We start from the raw sequence: 19623 nt of genomic DNA, 5'->3' as shown, positions 1-19623 counted from the left end.
CATGCAGGGAGACAGGGAAGAACACTGAATTGATAAGCTGTTCCCTCGAACACGAATATCAAATTCAGCCTGTGAGGAGATGAAATTTGTACATGAAAATACATGTCACTTAGATCTACTGACGCAAACCAGCCCAAGGGCAGATGCACAACAATATCTGTTTCTGAGATACCATTTTGAATGGGTGCTTTGCAAGCCCGCAATTCAAGCATCTCTGATCTGAAATGGGCTGAAGCCTGTAGTCTTAATCCGGAATGAGAGAACAGCAGCTGTAGAACCCTTGTGGGTTCCGCAGTTCGTAATAATCTCTATTTCATTCTCTGCGAGGAGATTGTGAATTCCTGCCTGCCACATTGGCGCATCCCGTGACGGGAACTTCGATGACAGAATGGCATTAGCGGGATAACAGGCACGTCGGCTCGCTCGCTATAGGATATAGATTGCCGCTCACCATGAGTGTGGGGTAAGAGAGGTGTGTAGGTCTTTTTTGAGAGTGTGTGCACCTCATGCTTTATTTGAACAAATCACACGGAAACAACATTTTATGTAACATCCCAGCAAACTCTGGCGGGGTGTGAACAGCGTGTGAATGTGTGTGTGTGTGCGTCTCGCGCAAAGAGTGCTTTCTCTTTTGTGTGAAAACATTCTTTATGTGAATACAACACACAAAAAACACATTTGTGTACCATCCTGGCGGACTCCGGTGGAGAATGAGCAGCGTGTGAATGTGTGTGTAACCACATCCTTGTGCAAGGAACGCTTACTCTTTTGTGTGAGAACATTCTTTATGTGAATACAAAACACAGAAACACATTTGTGTACCATCCTGGCAAACTTCGGTGGGGAATGAGCAGCGAGCACTTTCTCTTTTGTGTGAGAACATTGTTTATGTGAACAAACACCTAGAAACACATTTGCGTAACCATCCCTGCAAAATTTTGGAGGGGAATGTGCAGCTAGTGCTTTCTATTTTGTGAGAGAACATAATTTATGTGAACACAACACACAGAAACACATTTGTGTACCATCCTGCTGGGGAATAAGCAGCTAGCAGCGTGTGAATATGTGTGTCTGTGGCTTGACCGATGGCTTGGGCTGTCTTTGGAGGAGCCGGAGCAGCGGGGCGGGGTTCTCCAAGTAGAGTGGTGAATCATCTGACTGAGTCAATGGTAAATGTTTTGTGACCTGCAGCGCCATTCTGAAGAAACCATGAAATTTCGTGTCATGTGTCATCTTGAGTCGACGGCTGGTTTTGAACCGCGGTCCACTGAATCTAAGGCCAACACTCTATGAGGCGAGCTAACACCCAAGCCGGATCTCCGGCTCAACTGGTGGGGACGACTGTAAACCAAGCTCCTCAACCGCCCGAGAGAGGATGTCAAGCAGCTCTTTACCAGTGGCATGTGCATGCTCTTCACCCTCACTATAATTAGGGCCCAAGCACTGAACGTGCGGAGACCCTATTGTTCTTCTAAGGATTATTTTTAGGGCCTAAGAACTGAAAGTGCGAAGGCCCTAATGTTCTTCTAAGGAGTATTCTTCTTTTCAAGGTTTTTGGGTATTTTTGGGGTCCTTAACATGCTTAAAAACTCTTGAAAGCTCTGTGGCGCCACCTTTTGACTAAAGTGGTGGGGTGAGTTACTCCTACAGTCACCAAACTTGGTACATATATTGTTCTCATCAAGCCGGACAACTTTTAAAATTATAGTCATTAGCTCTGCCCAACAGGAAGTCAGCTATTTTGGATTGAATGTGCCCTTTTTGAAAATTACAGGCCCTGAACTTTTGAATACTCCTCCTAGGGGATTTATGTGACTGGCACCAAATTTATGCAACATTATGCCAAGACATTGAAGATGCTAAAATGCGACAGATTTTTGATATATCTAACGGTTTTGCATGACAAGGCAATAAATTAATGGCAAAAATGGTTTTATGCATACATTGTGTGATTTAGATCAAAATTGAGCTGTATGTTTGGAAATGGGGGATAATCACATGGATGTGGCTTTTGTGGGTCACGATCATATCACCACCAACTGGCAGCAGGATGTGTGAGTCTTACAACAGACTTTAAAATAGTCCTCTTTTATTTAACTGAATTAAGGCAGTTCAGATTTAAATTTCTGAAGGGATCATTGATATCTTATGTAGTGCTGTCATGGCAATGCATTAAATGTCATTTTTCCTTTTTATGTATATTCACGTTTTTGAGGTACCTGGCATGCTTGAATTTTGCACACACATCAGAGTTTTTTGGGCATTATGCCTGGGCAAAAGTTAACACATGGGCGTGGCTGCAGAGCTCTATAACGCCACCTTTTGACAAAAGTGGTGGGGTCAGTTTCTTCTACGGTCACCAAACTTGCTACATATTTTGTTCTCATCAAGCCAAACAACTTTCAAAATTACAGTCATTAGCTCTACCCAGCAGGAAGTAAGCCATTTTGGATTGAATGTGCATTTTTTGAAAATTGCCCTGAACTTTTGAATACTCCTCCTAGGGGATTCATGTGACTGGCACCAAACTTAGGCAATATAATGCCAAGACATTGAAGATGCTAAATTGTGAACGGATTTTTGATATATTGAACAGTGTTGCCATGGTGATGGAATAAATTAAGGGCACAAATGTGAAACAGGAAGTTCCTTATATCTTCTGTGTGTATTGTATGATTTTGATGAAAATTCATATGTTTGTATGTTTGGTAATGGGGGCTGATCACATTTATGCAGCTATTATGGGTCACAGTCATAGCGCCAACAACTGGCACCAGGAAGTAAGGCAATTTTATCAGACCTCGAAATAGCCCTCTTGTGTTTACATTAATTGCTTCAAAATTATTTAGAATAATGTCAAGACATGGCTGAGGTAAAATTGTAAAGGGATATCTTACATAGTGTTGCCATGGCAACACATTAATTGTTATTATTTCTTTCTATATTTGGGTGTTTTTGAGGCACTAGGTATGCTTAAAATTTCATGAAATTTGCACACACAGCAAATAGCTCTGTAGCACCCCCTTTAAAATGGGCATGTAAGATGGCCTCTGTAGCACCACTATTTTCACCTACGGTCACCAAAAGTGGTACATATATAGTTCTCATCAAGTCAGACAACTTTCATTATCATAGTTATTAGCTCCGCCCAACAGGAAATCAGCAATTTTGGATTTTTTGGAATATTGCAGTCTCTGAACTTTTAAATACTCCTCCTAAAGGATTCATGTGACTGTCACCAAATTTAGGCAAAATTATTCCAAGACATTGAAGATGCTAAATTATGAACAGATGTTTTATATATTGAACGGTGTTGCCATGGCGAGACATTAAATTAATGGCAAACAATTTGAAACAGAAGTGTCTCATATCTTCTTTGTGCATTGAGTGATTTCGATCAAAATTGAAATGTATATTTAGTCTTGGGGGCTAATCACATGGATTTGACTATTTTGGGTCACGGCCATAGTGCCACCAACTGGCAGCTTCAAACGTTTTTAGAATAACCTCAAGACACTGCTGATGAAAAATTGTGAATGGATTCTTGATATCTTAAATAGTGTTGTCATGGCAATGGATCAATTTACATCATGTTGTAGTGTATTTGGGTGTATTTGACACACTCAGCCATATGTTTAATCACACTTATGACATGAATGTGGCTATGCTGGGTCACGGTCATAGGGCCTCCAACTGGCAACAATAGATGTGACACTTCGAATAGACTTTGGGGGAAAAAAAAAAAAAAAGAAATTTCAGCCCTGTCACATCAGATTTACTCAGACTAATGTCAAACTGAATAAGGTAATTGTTTGCAGTTGCCCAAGGTGATTTTAGTGAATTTATGAAGTCAGTTCCCCTCCACACAGCAGACTAAACACAAGTGAAGTTCATCACATTAATTATGTACATGTACCACAAGTTAAACAACCATATTTCAAATACTTTTGTGTCTACATTTTGAAATGTACATAGATATATTTTGTTGATAATTAAAATGTCCATCTTTTTGTAAAATGTTTTGCCTAAAAAGTGAGGAAGCAATCATACATTTTTAGGTGTGACAAATTTTTTTGGAGCCACTGTATGTACAGACCTTAGCATAAATTATCTTTTAAAAGTCAGGTCGGGGGTCAGCTAAAATCCAGGACCAAATCCAGGCCGAATCAAGATCCAGCTTTTCAGTCCTGTGCATGTAGCCCTGTGTATTTTTCTGAAAGCACTGATCACATTCAGCTACTGCAGTCATTCTGACAAGTAGAAACTGTCTATAAATTAATTATATAGATTAAACACTTTGCATGACATGGGGGTTTGAATGCAAATGACAATTGTCACAGTACAATGACAATATAAAAGCTAATCATTTAATTTTTAATACAAAATTGTCTTTATAACATCACAATTACTTTTCTTCTCACAAAGTATAAACAAGTCGTTATATGTGAAAATATACTGGTACCTTAGGATTTTTGGAAAGGCATCCCTCAAAAGGGGATCATAATTTCTGGGGGTCCTTGGCATTAAAAGCTTGAAAACTACAGCAATTGCTTCTGCTCATCCACCCACTTATAAAACCAGGCTCAGCTGAGCAGACGTGTTTGCCTCTCCCAGCGGCCCTATTTGAATTAATTTGCAAATTTCTGCAAGAAGACAAGATTGAAGCTATGCGCACCCCATTATGGTTGGGTTCATATCTCATTCAGCTATCTGGGTCGATCTAAAATGATTTTGCCATGGAGATTGAGGTGATCTTGAGCAGCAGTGAGAGTGGAAGCAGTGACATCGTTGTGACATCAGAGTGGCACTGCTTTCATTTGTAAACCATTTGTAATCTGTTTTGCTTCACTGATTAGATCAAAGCTGGCAATGTCATACTCCATAAATCGATATAAATGACTGCTTTATCCCCGAGCTGTTGAAGAAAGAAAGTCATACACACCTAGGATACCATGAGGGTGAGTAAATGATGAGAGAATTTTCATTTTTGGCTGAACTAACCCTTTAACTGTTCTGTAAATTTGCCCTTTACACCCTACAAATTCATTTATGTCAATGGGTGGCTGATGTCATCTGGTTTCCGGTGCCAAACATAAATCACAGACAGGGCCAGTAGAAGGACACTAATTACCCAGCCTGAAAAATCCCCAGTCACAGCCACTCAAACCCCAATCTCCACATGTCAATCAAAGGAAGTGTGGCATAAACAGCTGTATGTGACAGCTCTTGGAAAAAGCACAGCTAAATTATGGCAGACAGCCTGACCTCTGACATAAACTATGGTTATTATAAGACTTCAACTGACATCGGGGCCCAGCAGGAAAACTGACTCGTTTCGCTGATCTAAACAAGACCCTGAAGCGTTTTATTAAAGACATCATCTCTTAATCAAACACATATGAGCTCTCACAGGTGATATGTAGATGTTGATTTATTCATCCATGCAAACAATTCTCTTTTCTAAAAATTCCCCAGCCGTTGTTTATCATATCGTATTACCACTACAAAGAGAATGTTCTAGCGGTATTAGGCTAAGTCTTAATGTGGTTGTAGGTGTTACCAAATGCAGTCAGGTTAAGTCATATTGAATCATATTTGTAACCTATTCATTTATATTAAAACACTTTAGATTCACATCAGAAAAAAATAAAATAAAATGCTGTTTGTTCTCAATACTGGGTTAGGGTTAGTTTTGGGGTTAGGAATATATAGGGGGCATTGTGCCTTTCATGTCACATCCATATATTTAATCTGTACAAAATTTGCTAAAATCTTGTGTTTGCACGGTGCATTGCACAAAGGTGCATGTACACAACAACTGCAGTTTCAGCTTCAGCCACTGGGGACAGTTTGGAAAAAAGGAAAGTATAGACTGATTTTAAGCAGACCAAAATTTCATCCTCTAGAAGCCATTTTACTTATATCACTATACTGCTCCATTTCATCCCATCTATATGTCACAGCATATATGATCACATATTGCAAGTAATATGTAGGGAACAAGTTACACTTTAGAGCATTCTCAAACAGAGATGCACAGCACTTAACCATCACAGAGAAGCAGTGAATTCATCTAAGCAGTACAATCTGAATGACTCTTCTTTATAACATCCATTTCTGTCTAGCATGTTACATCATTTGTAATCCTTACAGCTTGATTCTCATGGCTGCTTGCCGCAAGTTCAAGACCAGGCTGTCAAATGCTATATGAATGTGTCAGGAACGAGACATGGATGTTTATGCAGACTGACAACCAACTGCCTACATGCATCACATCCTGTAAGGAGCTGCCGTTCTCTCTGACCACAGAGTTTAAGAAGCTTTATGATACTGATGGCAGGTGACTTACCTGAAGTTGATAAAGGGTCCTCAGGGAAAGTCAGCTCGTCTTCCGCTATCCAAGAAAAGTTCCAGTATTTGGGGGTGGTGATGGGATTTCTTGAGTGTGTGGATGAGGGCCAATCTGCAAACAAATGCACAGTTTGCCATCAGGGGCCTTTGCAAATATACCAGTGTCAGAAAAAGACTTGAGATAAGCTCTATGTGATACAAGCATTATCACAGCTATAGAACAGTTCAGACTCTCTCTCAAAGGTTAACAGGGCACTTTGTCTAAAACCTCCCACATAGAAAACTGACTCTTTAAAATAATAATTCTGCCTGCTAGAAACTATGGTACTGTGCTCTAAGGAGAAAACTCACAAAAGTATACGTCTTAAGAAAAATCAGTTCAATTCAATGCTTTATTTGATTTTATATGCTTTAAACTGAATATAATATTGTGTTGATGTTTGATGATATGGTATGTGTGTTTGAAATAAAATTGTCTGCCTGTTGCAAAATTGTCTGCCTTAATTAGTTTTACTTTAGTTGTTTGCTTACTATAATCTGCCTTGATTACACACCTGCAAATATATTGCTGACACAGATCATTTGTTTATGGAGCACCGCTGTTCTAAGCAAATTTTAGGATCAAGAAACACCATGGATGTCCTTACCAAAGACAGTGGTTAGGTCAGCATAAATATTTAAAGTTTTGTTTCCAGTTTTTGCATTATACCTGTCTTATCCCTGCATAAACTCTTCCTTGTACCTTCTCTAAAACAGCAAACAATGCATTCCTGCAAATTAGCAATGGTTTAGTTGTTGCCAAGAGTGCAGGGTCAGATTTTGGGGGGTGCTGGGGAGGGATTTGCCCCCCAAATTATACCTATGGCCCCCTCAAGCACAAATAAAGAAAAGGATCAAACTGTATCATCATAGCACTAACCCTAACCCCAAAGAAATGCATTGGAACGAAGACGCACACAAGCCTCATTGACGGAAGACACACTCACACAACACCACCAACAGCACTTGCACACCACCATTATGCTTGCCAACTTTCCCGTAACATCCTGCATTTTGCCAAAATGAATACGCCCCGTATGGGACGCCTAATGTCCAGTATTTTAGAAGACAGTAATGTTCTGTTTTGAAGGCACTGTGTCCTGTATTATCGCAGAAGAATGCACAATGGGGAACCACCCATCTCCCCATATGGACTGTGAAACATATTGAAGTGCTCAAAATGCTCAAGAGTCCTGTATTCACATGATGAAAAGTCAGCAACCCTAGTCTCAATATTAGTTTAACACTTTGTAGTATGATAGTACATCTTAGAAGATGGTCTCAGCCAAATAGTTGAGAATCTGTTCAACTAACACAAAGGTTGTGTCATGAATCCCGCCTTTGTTGTTCCTCCCACTCACCACCAGAGGGCTCCATCACCTGGGGATTGACTTTAGCTCTCTGGACTCCATTGCCAGGTACGGGGATTATGGGAAATGATTACCTGTTCACCTGTTTCTAATCTGTTCAGCTATTACATTTATTATAATTAAAGCTGCACATGGATCTCAACTCCGTTGACTCAGCATTACAGGTTGCAAGTTCAGTCCCATTTGGTTGACTTTTTGCAGTCGATTCAGGATGGACTTCAAAAATGCTTGTTTATTAATCTTATTTCCCCACAACATCTACTCATATTACTCACATGAAATATAACTTCTACTACACATTCAGTAGATGACTAATATTGACATTATATTCTTGCTAAATAGTGAAAGGGGAACTGGCTCCCCCAGCTGAGCCTGGTTTCCCCCAAGGTTATTTTTTTTTTTCTCCATAAGCTAGCATCTTATGGTGTTCTGTGTTCCTTGCCACAATTGCCTTTTGGCTTGCTCACTGGGGGCCTAAAGACTAATAATAATTAAGGCATGATTTTCAATCACGTTATTAATTTAAACCGCACAATGAGGACTTTAGGACTTTGTAGCATAATTTACTTTTACAACATAATTTTCTGTAGAGCTGCTTTGAAACGATGTGTGCTGTGAAAAGCGCTATACAAATAAAATTAACTTGACAAATGAGTGCTTTAGGTCCAAATACCAAAAAGACATCACACATTTTATGACATACAGGTGCATCTCAATAAATTAGAATGTCGTGGAAAAGTTCATTTATTTCAGTAATTCAACTCAAATTGTGAAACTCATGTATTAAATAAATTCAATGCACACAGACTGAAGTAGTTTAAGTCTTTGGTTCTTTTAATTGTGATGATTTTGGCTCACATTTAACACAAACCCACCAATTCACTATCTCAAAAGATTTGAATATGGTGACATGCCAATCAGCTAATCAACTCAAAACACCTGCAAAGGTTTCCTGAGCCTTCAAAATGGTCTCTCAGTTTGGTTCACTAGGCTACACAATCATGGGGAAGATTGCTGATCTGACAGTTGTCCAGAAGACAATCATTGACACCCTTCACAAGGAGGGTAAGCCACAAACATTAATTGCCAAAGAAGCTGGCTGTTCACAGAGTGCTGTATCCAAGCATGTTAACAGAAAGTTGAGTGGAAGGAAAAAGTGTGGAAGAAAAAGATGCACAACCAACCAGCTTTATGATTGTCAAGCAAAATTGGTTCAAGAATTTGGGTGAACTTCACAAGGAATGGACTGAGGCTGGGGTCAAGGCATCAAGAGCCACCACACACAGACGTGTCAAGGAATTTGGCTACAGTTGTCGTATTCCTCTTGTTAAGCCACTCCTGAACTACAGACAACGTCAGAGGCGTCTTACCTGGGCTAAGGAGAAGAAGAACTGGACTGTTGCCCAGTGTTCCAAAGTCCTCTTTTCAGATGAGAGCAAGTTTTGTATTTCATTTGGAAACCAAGGTCCTAGAGTCTGGAGGAAGGGTGGAGAAGCTCATAGCCCAAGTTGCTTGAAGTCCAGTGTTAAGTTTCCACAGTCTGTGATGATTTGGGGTGCAATGTCATCTGCTGGTGTTGGTCCATTGTGTTTTTTGAAAACCAAAGTCACTGCACCCGTTTACCAAGACATTTTGGAGCACTTCATGCTTCCTTCTGCTGACCAGCTTTTTAAAGATGCTGATTTCATTTTCCAGCAGGATTTGGCACCTGCCCACATTGCCAAAAGCACCAAAAGTTGGTTAAATGACCATGGTGTTGGTGTGCTTGACTGGCCAGCAAACTCACCAGACCTGAACCCCATAGAGAATCTATGGGGTATTGTCAAGAGGAAAATGAGAAACAAGAGACCAAAAAATGCAGATGAGCTGAAGGCCACTGTCAAAGAAACCTGGGCTTCCATACCACCTCAGCAGTGCCACAAACTGATCACCTCCATGCCACGCCGAATTGAGGCAGTAATTAAAGCAAAAGGAGCCCCTACCAAGTATTGAGTACATATACAGTAAATGAACATACTTTCCAGAAGGCCAACAATTCACTAAAAATGTTTTTTTATTGGTCTTATGATGTATTCTAATTTTTTGAGATAGTGAATTGGTGGGTTTTTGTTAAATGTGAGCCAAAATCATCACAATTAAAAGAACCAAAGACTTAAACTACTTCAGTCTGTGTGCACTGAATTTATTTAATACACGAGTTTCACAATTTGAGTTGAATTACTGAAATAAATGAACTTTTCCACGACATTCTAATTTATTGAGATGCACCTGTATACTCAGCCCCAGACATTCATTGACCCTAGAACCACACCTGCACCAATTCTGTGTGAGATAACTGTGTTTCCACACAGTTCTTCAAAAACCCAGCACCCAATAGAGCACAACAGTGCCCCACCCACTTATTCAGCATCTGGGTTCCAGAAGTATTTTCCCCATTATTATATATATATATATATATATATATATATATATTTATAGGCTTTTCACATAATCCTCCATAAAAGAGTTTAAGCCATGAACCAAACCAACAAGCTCTGAGGTGAATCAGAACATCACAAACTTTGTTTTGAGGCAAAAAAGTATTTGAAAATCAGACAAAACGACAAAGTACAAGACTGTGTACTTACCGTCTTTCACGAGTATACAAACTACAATCCCATGAAGCATTGTGAATGATGTAACTGAATAAAAAAATGATAGGAACATATCAAACTATTGATTTTAGGTTGTTGATTATATGTAAAGAAACAATATATTTTAAGTTTATTTAAAAATATTCAGATTATTAAAGTAGTTTAAGGGTAAAGGGAGACCGACTCAATTACGTCACTCACAGTGCGTTATGGGAGTGGCCGGTTGCTCCAAAGCAAATTTTGCGGTCTTTGTTGGTTGAGGTTCTCAGATTGGTGAAGCATTCTCTGCTGTACCATAGGTAATGTAGATGTTTACCAGGAATTCTGCTATCAAACACACTATTTAAACAATTAATTTGAAACAACAAAGACGGATGGCTTCAGCAGAAGCATATACCATTGATAAACAACCTCGGACCTCAAGGTAGATCTGTCTTGAAATGTTTATAAGCAATCATTAAAAATCAATTAGTCTATGGATAAACTGAATGGGATTTTCACTTCTGGAACCAGATTGTTGCACTCTATAAGCAGAACTAAGTAAAAATTTACTAGGTAAATGTTGTGAACTTATGTATCTTTGCATGGCCCACATGGACCAGGTTTTATGTCCAAAAAGCAAACAGGATTTTTTTTTTTTTTTTTGTTTTTTTTTTAATAGTGTGTTGTGACCTTGATAATTCCCTCTTAGTTCTAAACCAGGCTAATTAATAGGAAGCTAAATTGGAGAGGGAGTACGGGGAGGCTGTTTTGACTTTAAAACCACAAGCGAGTTGAGATCTTTCACGGGTCATTTTAGCCTTTGTGGTGAGTAATGAAATGTGCGCTTTGGGCAATAGCTCGGAGGAGTACAGGTGCCCATATACCCCTTAATCATTCCAAATGACCATTAAGAGAGAATCAATACCAAACAGAGTGCAACTTTCATAAGTCGCTATTGAAGTGCAGTGTGAAGCCAGTGCAGGAGACGGGATATTTCTAGCACCTTTGCAATGCATTAAGCTTACATTAGGGTGTTTCTTCTATGGGAACCTTTGGCCTTGTGGACTTTTAAAATGTTTCACACATTCACTTGTTCATGTTTTTTATCATTTTTTCTGAACCAACAAATGTCATTTCATTCTCAAATTAAGTATTTTGTTGTAACAACATTCAGTGGTGGAAATGGCTTTTCTGAATCTCATTTCATAGCAAGCATTTTACGCATCCTAAATGATCACAATTAAATAAGTTCACATATTTTACATATTACAGCATGACTGAAAATGTTGCACAATAAAAAAAAAAATATTCCAAAAAAAAAAAAAAAAGTATCCCCCACCCCCTTTTTTCATAATTTAATAAAATAAATAAATAAATAATAATAATACATTTTCAGTACAAAACAGCCTATTCATTACAAATGAGCAAAATTCAGAATGTGTACATTTACAACATTTTTAATTTGTACATTTTGTACGTTATGCTGGTAATAATAAAATAAATGATCAATCAAAAACGGCGTATACATATAGATAAATATATAAAAAACTGTGAAACATTTTTAGTGTGTCAGTACAGTGGTATGATCTTTGCTATTAATGTGAGTGGTCGTGAATGCTAGTGGCTGTCTTGAATTTGTATTTATTTATTTACTTATCCAAATTATTAGTGGTGCTTGTGGAGCAAAGCATCACTATTGTAATCTCACATACTTATTATTATTCTTCTTATTCTGTACAAAACTTCGGCACCTAACTCGTCCCGCACCGTTTGTAGTAGACCCATGAATTAGGTGTCAAATCGACCGGCCTATTGACGACACCTGTGCTATGACTTATCTAAGGGTTTGGGGGTATGGTGCACCCCTGGGGGGCAAAAAACATCCCAAAAATTTCCCATAGGCATACAATGGCAAGGGTCTCGCCCATGAAAAAAATGTTTCCCCCTACTATGCCAGTAAATGCAAGAAAGTTGTCAAATCATATCTCCCAATCAGAATGATATAGAGACAATGAGTCAGGCTCATTTCAATCGGGCTACCAATCAGTCTTTAAGGATCATCTTGGAAATGGTGTAGCCATGCCCTAGCGACCATTTACGGCACCCTAGCAACCGTCCCCATAGACTTTCATTCAAAATGGCTCAGAAGGATATCTTCAGAACAGAATGTCATAGACACTTGGGGATTGGCTCTTTTCAGTCAGATTAGTAATCAGCCAATAAGAATCTCTCTGGTCACTGGCTAGCCACACCCTAGCAACCGGCCCTATTGACTTCCATTAAAAATGGCTGAGAGGGATATCTTTGGATTGGAACATACTACAGACATGGCAGTTGGCTTATTTCACGTAGGTGAGCAATCAGTCTTCATGTATCCATTTGAAAAACTACTTAGCCACACCCTAACAACCATTTAGAGCACCCTAGCAACCATCCCCACTGACTTCCATTCAAAATGGCTGAGTGTGATATCTTCTAATCAGACTGTCCTAGACACATGTGGGTGCTCTCATTTGATTCGGGCTAGCAAGCCGTGTTCGAACATAACCTGTGTTTGGGGGTAAAATGTACCCCATGGGGTAAAAAGGGGAGCAAAAAACTGTACCAAAAAGTCCCATAGGGTACTATGGGAAGATAATTTTGTTCCTACTACGGCAGTCAATGCAAGAAAGTTGCCAGATCATATCTCCCAATCAGAATGACATAGATGAAATGAGAGGCTCATTTCAATCGGGATACCAAGTATCACCTTGGAAATGGCATAGCCACGCCCTAACAACCATTTATGGGACCCTAGCCACCACCCCCATTAACTTACATTCAAAATGTCTCAGAAGGAAATCTTCAGAACAGAATGTTGCAGAAACTTGGGGATTGGCTCTTTTGAGTCAGGTTAGTAAGAAGCCAATAAGAACTACTCTTTTCACTGGCTAGCCACGCCCTGGCAACCATTTAGAGCACCCTAGCAACCAACACTATTGCTTTCACTTAGAGTGTGATATCTTCGGATCAGAATGTCCTAGAGACATGAGAGTTGGATTGTTTTAATTGGGTGAGCAAGCAGTCTTCAAGTATCATCATGGTAACTACTTAGCCACGCCCATGCAACCATTTAGAGCACCCTAGCAACCAAGCACCATTGACTTCCATTCAAAATCACTAATATGGGTATCTCAGGATCACAATGCCGTAGAGACTTCCGGGTTGACTTATTTCACTCAGGATAGCAAGGAGCCTTATTAAGTATCACTCTGGAAACTGCCTAGCAACCAGATGGGGTTACCCTAGCAACCAAGTAACAAATAACATATCTCCGCACCAGAACATCGTAGAGACTTCCGGGTTGACTTATTTCACTCAGGATAGCAAGGAGCCTCATTAAGTATCACTCTGGTAACTGCCTAGCAACCACATGGGGTTACCCTAGCAACCAAGTAACAATTCACATATCTCTACACCAGAACATCATAGAGATTTCCGGATTGACTTATTTCACTCAGGATGGCAAGTAGCCTTGTTAAGTATCACCCTGGTAAATGCATAGCATCATGGGAACTATTTAGCCACGCCCTAGTAACCATTTAGAGCACCCTAGCAACCAAACACCATTGACTTCCATTCAAAATCACTAAGATGGGTATCTCAAGATCAGAATGTCGTAGAGACTTCCGGGTTGACTTATTTCACTCAGGATAGCAAAGAGCCATGTTAACCCTCTGGGGTCGGCGCCAGCGTGTCCTGCTGGATTTTTTCTGCATAACATCAGAAACAACTTAAAATACTCCATCATTTTTGGGCATACAGATAAGTGTAAGACATCATTAGAAACTATAAAGGGTCTACTTTTATTTGTGTACACTCACAATAACAACAAAACCTTGTGCTTTTGTAAAATAAAGAAAATATACAGGGTGCGCTTTCAGCTGTCTCTGTCTCCGCGAGCATCTTTCTGAAACATGTCACAAAAATGAAGTGAACTCCGCAAATACATATCACACAAACATGAAACATGTCTAAAGAAAGCTTAAAATGTCTACTTTTAAATAAAACTATTCAAATTTAAGACAAATGTTCTCCTGCAATGTAATCTGTATGAAACAAAGCGATGTACAGTTTCTCCTGGCTCAGCTCATTATCCCTAATGAGATCACACCCACCAGCAGAGCGCGCTATTCATACGGTAATGTGCTGAGGCGATCAATGCAAATGGTAAACACCCCCAACAATGCCTTAAAAACATCAAATTCATCATCAGATACATTCACTTTCCTGTGCATTTGGAAGATGGCACGCTACACAGGTGAGGAAGCTCTACAGATGGTCCTGGATAGTGACAAAGAGTTCACATTTTCCTCTGAAGAAGAGCGGGACTCCGACGATGAATGTTTACATTTTGAAGAGCGATTTGATCCAACCGAGGATACAATTCCAGATGAGTAAGTAATTTAGTTTTACTTAAATATTAGTTGACATGCTATTTTATATAAACATGTACATATTTAACTAGTTGGACTATTTCCAGACTTGCCAGCCAGTATTCAGAGTATTGACATTTGAAATATGTCCCAACAGGCAAGATTTAGTTACATTTAAATGTTGTTTCGGCTAAAGCAGGTATTTAAATTGTATGCTGTATGATATAAATATGATATGTAATATGATATAAAAATAATATGAATGTTTAGATTATATTTTAACTAGTGTTTATGCTGCCTCATTATCATCAACGAAGCTTGTGCTTGCAAATATCTGTTTGGGTGTAAATGTGTAAAATGTGCAGTAAATATGCCCATTTTAGAAAATCAGCATATAAAAAAGGATCATGTGACACTGAAGACTGCAGTAATTATTCTGAAAATTCAGCTTTGATCACAGGAATAAATTGCATTTTACAATATATTCAAATAGAAAAGTTATTTTAAATTGTAAAAAATATTTCACAATATCACTGTTTTTGTTGTATTTTGGATCAAATAAATGCAGTCTTGGTGAGCAGAAGAGACTTCTTTTAAAAACATTAAAAAATCTTCCAGATCTATAAACTTTTAAATGGTAGTGTAGGTCTAAAGTTTTTAAGTCTTTATGTATAGAAAATGTATAGTAAGATAATACATTCAATCATTAAGTCTCCTCACATTCATTCTCTCTCAGGGGATGGGTCTTTGTCTCCTCAGGAGTGAATCACATCAGTATTGATGATCATCCATGCCTCCTCGCATATGGCCTTTCTAACACTAAAAGTGTCTTACAAAAGTTAAATGACTATATTATTTTGTATGAATGAGTGATCAGGATGGGTTTCACATCATTTCTGTAGCAAAAACTCAAGGCTACAAGATCCAGTTCTCAAAAGTCTTGTGAACAAATGTTTAGTATGTGATATATGGCTTTATTTCAGTGACTTAAAATGTTAGTTTTTTTCAAAAACCACGCATAAACGTTATTTTCTCAAAAATACAAACATGTACATGCATGTTGTTCACATAATTTTGCGCTGAATGCAGTGTTATCAGACTTTAGCCATTAATATGTTTTTAAGCAACTGAAAAAAGCACAAATGTCAAGGCATGTCAAAACTTCTCCAGGGCCCAAAACACCCTCAGACCCCAGAAGGTTAAGTGTCACCTTGGTTACTGCCTAGCAACCACATGGGCTTACCCTAGCAACCAAGTAACAAAACACATATCTCTGCACCAGAAAATCGTAGAGACTTCCGGGTTGACTTATTTCACTCAGGACGGCAAGTAGCCTGGATGAGTATCACCCTGGTAACTGCCTAGCAACCACATGGGGTTACTCTAGCAACTAAGTAACAAATCGCATATCTCTCCACCAGAATATCGTAGAGACTTCCTGTTTGGCTTGTTTCACTCAGTCTAGCAAGGAGCATTTTGAGTATCACCCTGGTAACTGCCTAGCAACCAGATGGAACACCCTAGCAACCACAGAACAACACCAATATCTCTGCAACAGAACATCCTACTGTCATGGGGGTTGCCTCTTTCAACTTGGGGCAGTTGGTGGGACATTGTGTTGAGAAATTTTGACACAGCAAGCACTAATCAAATTTTCTTCAGGAAATCTAGTTATTATTATTATTATTATTGAGCCAGTAAATGTACAACCTGGTGTATTTTTGTATTACATAGGTTATTATATATGTTTACAAAAAGTGTCAACTGTCCCTCCATTTACATTTGTGTCTTCAGCGTATTTTGTAAAATAATTATGAATAATTCCAAAATAATAAAATGGAACCATGACTGAAATTCAGATTGTATTTCTATATTTTAAGCCTAATATTTGGATGCATTAACAGAACTACCTAATCCATTGATAAAAGTTGAAATAATTTGTTAAGTCATTATAATGTAACACATGACAAAAAAAAATAAAAAATAATTTAGAACTAAAAATAGATACATTAAATAGTTAATGGTCAATGCTACATGTCACTTTATTGTTATTCAGTTCTTGCACACCCTGTTTTTCCTTGGCACACCCAGAGCTTAGTTTGTGACTGCGCAACTGGTCTGGTACACAGTAGAAACCTGGTAAAACAATAAAATATATTCATAAAAGTAGGGTACAATGGACCTAAAGGCACCACTTAAGGAAAACATCATTTTGGGGGTTGCAAAGTATATTACATTTAATAAAAATCAACTACTGGGACATAAAAGTGACTTTAGTTTCTTGTTAGTCTTGTATTTGTCATCAGGCGTCCTTTATGTTCCTCTGTCCTGTCTGTGGTCAGAATATCTGTTCCATTTATCACGTGGCCACCTGCAGCTGGATATTCCTCTGTCTCTGAAAACTCACGAGCCCTCTATTATCTGATCAATGAGGCTGAGACTTAACTCCCAACACCCACTCACCCCTCATCACCCATCATCCCCCAGTGCTCCAATCTCAGGCCTGCTCAGCCAGAACTCACTCTCTATCTTTTTCTCTATCTTTCTCTCTCTCTCTCTCTCTCTCTCTCTCTCTCTCTCTCTCTCTCTCTCTCTCTCTCAATAAATAAATAAATAAACAACAAACGCTCGATTAGAAGCACAACCGGGTGTGGTAAAAGACATGTTTGATAGGGCATGATGTAGTGCTTTTCTCATGGGTTTTGTATGCCAGTGGCGCAGTGATCCTGAAATAAATTCAATTACCCATGGAGGAGTGTCAGGGGAGTTGCACATGGGGTTTCTCTCTTGTCAGATTCTCCTAAATATTAGACAGTGGGACAGGGTGATATGACTTGCCAGTTAGGAGGTCTTTAAAAAAAAATGCATTCAATCTATAAACTCTGCAATTATATTTTAACTTTATACGAGATTGAATTGGGTCTTTTTAAAATTCATGTTCTGTTGAATTAGATTTTGTATCCTTTATATTTGGGGTAGCAGAGACTCCAATGCTGTATGTGAAAGAAAAAAAAAAAATTGTTATTACACACACATTCTTATTACACACACACACACACACACACACACACACACACACTTCCTGTCAAAAGTTTTGAAACACTTGACTGAAATGTTTCTCATGATCTTAAAAATCTTTTGATCTGAAGGCGTATGCTTAAATGTTTGAAATTAGTTTTGTAGACAAAAATATAATTGTGCCAACATATTAATTTATTTCATTATAAAACTAAAATTTTCTTACAAAAAAAAAAAAAATGTTTTTGAAATTGATGTCTTGGACCAAATAATAAAGAAAAGCAGCCAATCAGTGCCCAACATAGATGGGAACTTCTTCAATACTGTTTAAAAAGCATCCCAGGGTGATACCTCAAGAAGTTGGTTGAGAAAATGTCAAGAGTACATGTCTGCAAATTCTAGGCAAAGGGTGACTACTTTGAAGATGCTAAAATATAACACAGTTTTGATTTATTTTAGATTTTGCTTAGTCACAACATAATTCCCATAGTTCCATTTATGTTATTCCATAGTTTTAATGACTTTACTATTATTCTAAAATGTGAAAAAAAAAATAAAAATAAAAATAAAATAAAATAATAAAGAATGTGTTTCAAAATTTTGACCGGTAGTGTGTGTATAATATATTATATATATATATATACACACCGATCAGCCACAAAATTAAAACCATCTGCCAAATATTGTGTAGTCCCCCTCATGTCACCAAAACAGCGCCAACCCGCATCTCAGAATAGCATTCTGAGATGCTATTCTTCTCACCACAATTGTACAGAGTGGTTATCTTACTGTACATTTTGTCAGTTCAAACCAGTCTGGCCTCTCTCAACAACAAGGCATTTCCATCCACAGAACTGCTGCTCACTGAATGTTTTTTTTTGTTTTTGACACCATTCTGAGTAAATTCTAGAGACTGCTGTGCATGAAAATCCCAGGAGATCAGCAGTTACAGAAATACTCAAACCAGCCCATCTGGCACAAAGAATCATGCCACAGTCCAAATAACTGAGATCACATTTTTCCCCATTTTGATGGTTGATGTGAACATTAAGTGAAGCTCCTGACCCATATCTGCATGATTTTATGCACTGCACTGCTGCCACACGATTGGCTGATTAGATAATCGCATGGATGATTGTTGGTGCCAGACGGGCTGGTTTGAGTATTTCTGTAACTGCTGATCTTCTGGGATTTTCACACACAACAGTCTCTAGAATTTACTCAACGTTGCCAAAAACAAAAAACATCCAGTGAGTGGCAGTTGTGCTGATGGAAACAGAGAATGGCCAGACTAGTTCGAACTGATAAAGTCTACGGTAACTCAGATAACCGCTCTGTTCAACTGTGGTGAGAAGAATAGCATCTCAGAATGCTATATATATATTTATTTAATTTACCAGAAAGTGTGCTTCATGTGAGCTATCATCATTGTGGCATTGTTGAACACAGCTTGTGCCACTGAAAACATTCATGTTATAGGTACTTGTAACATTCTGTAAATTGTATTGGACAAAAGACCTGTTACGTGATTACCTGCATTCTTATCGTTTTAACTGAAAATTATTGAAGGATGAGAGACTGTCCTTTAATCATAGATGCTGGTCTAGCACTAAAGTTCCACAGGGAAGCAGTATTTCACACAAAATCCCAGATTCCAGACTGGTTGACAGAAATGCTATTCAAGGATCAACAAATGATGTTGATCCAGGAACATGTCCTACTTGGCAAAAATCACACCAACCTCATTGCTAATCACACCTATGCATTCTTCAGACATGACTGTCACTGTGAATGAGAGAGGTGAAAAATAGTTGA

General features: G+C 38.5%; 1 protein-coding gene across 1 annotated transcript in view; it reads right to left on the bottom strand.

Annotated features, from left to right (window-relative positions):
- The window catches only part of LOC127411211 (ALK tyrosine kinase receptor-like), a 710256-nt gene that overhangs the window by 434003 nt on the left and 256630 nt on the right, over nucleotides 1-19623 (bottom strand). The window contains exon 2 of the mRNA XM_051646605.1: nucleotides 6350-6463. Coding sequence (XP_051502565.1) covers nucleotides 6350-6463 — 114 coding nt within the window. The remainder of the gene's footprint in view (nucleotides 1-6349; nucleotides 6464-19623) is intronic.

This window comes from Myxocyprinus asiaticus, chromosome 20, assembly GCF_019703515.2.
Source record: "Myxocyprinus asiaticus isolate MX2 ecotype Aquarium Trade chromosome 20, UBuf_Myxa_2, whole genome shotgun sequence".
NCBI classification, from domain to species: domain Eukaryota; kingdom Metazoa; phylum Chordata; class Actinopteri; order Cypriniformes; family Catostomidae; genus Myxocyprinus; species Myxocyprinus asiaticus.
Note: the sequence above shows the minus strand (reverse complement) of the source record. Positions and strands in the feature narration are given on the sequence as shown.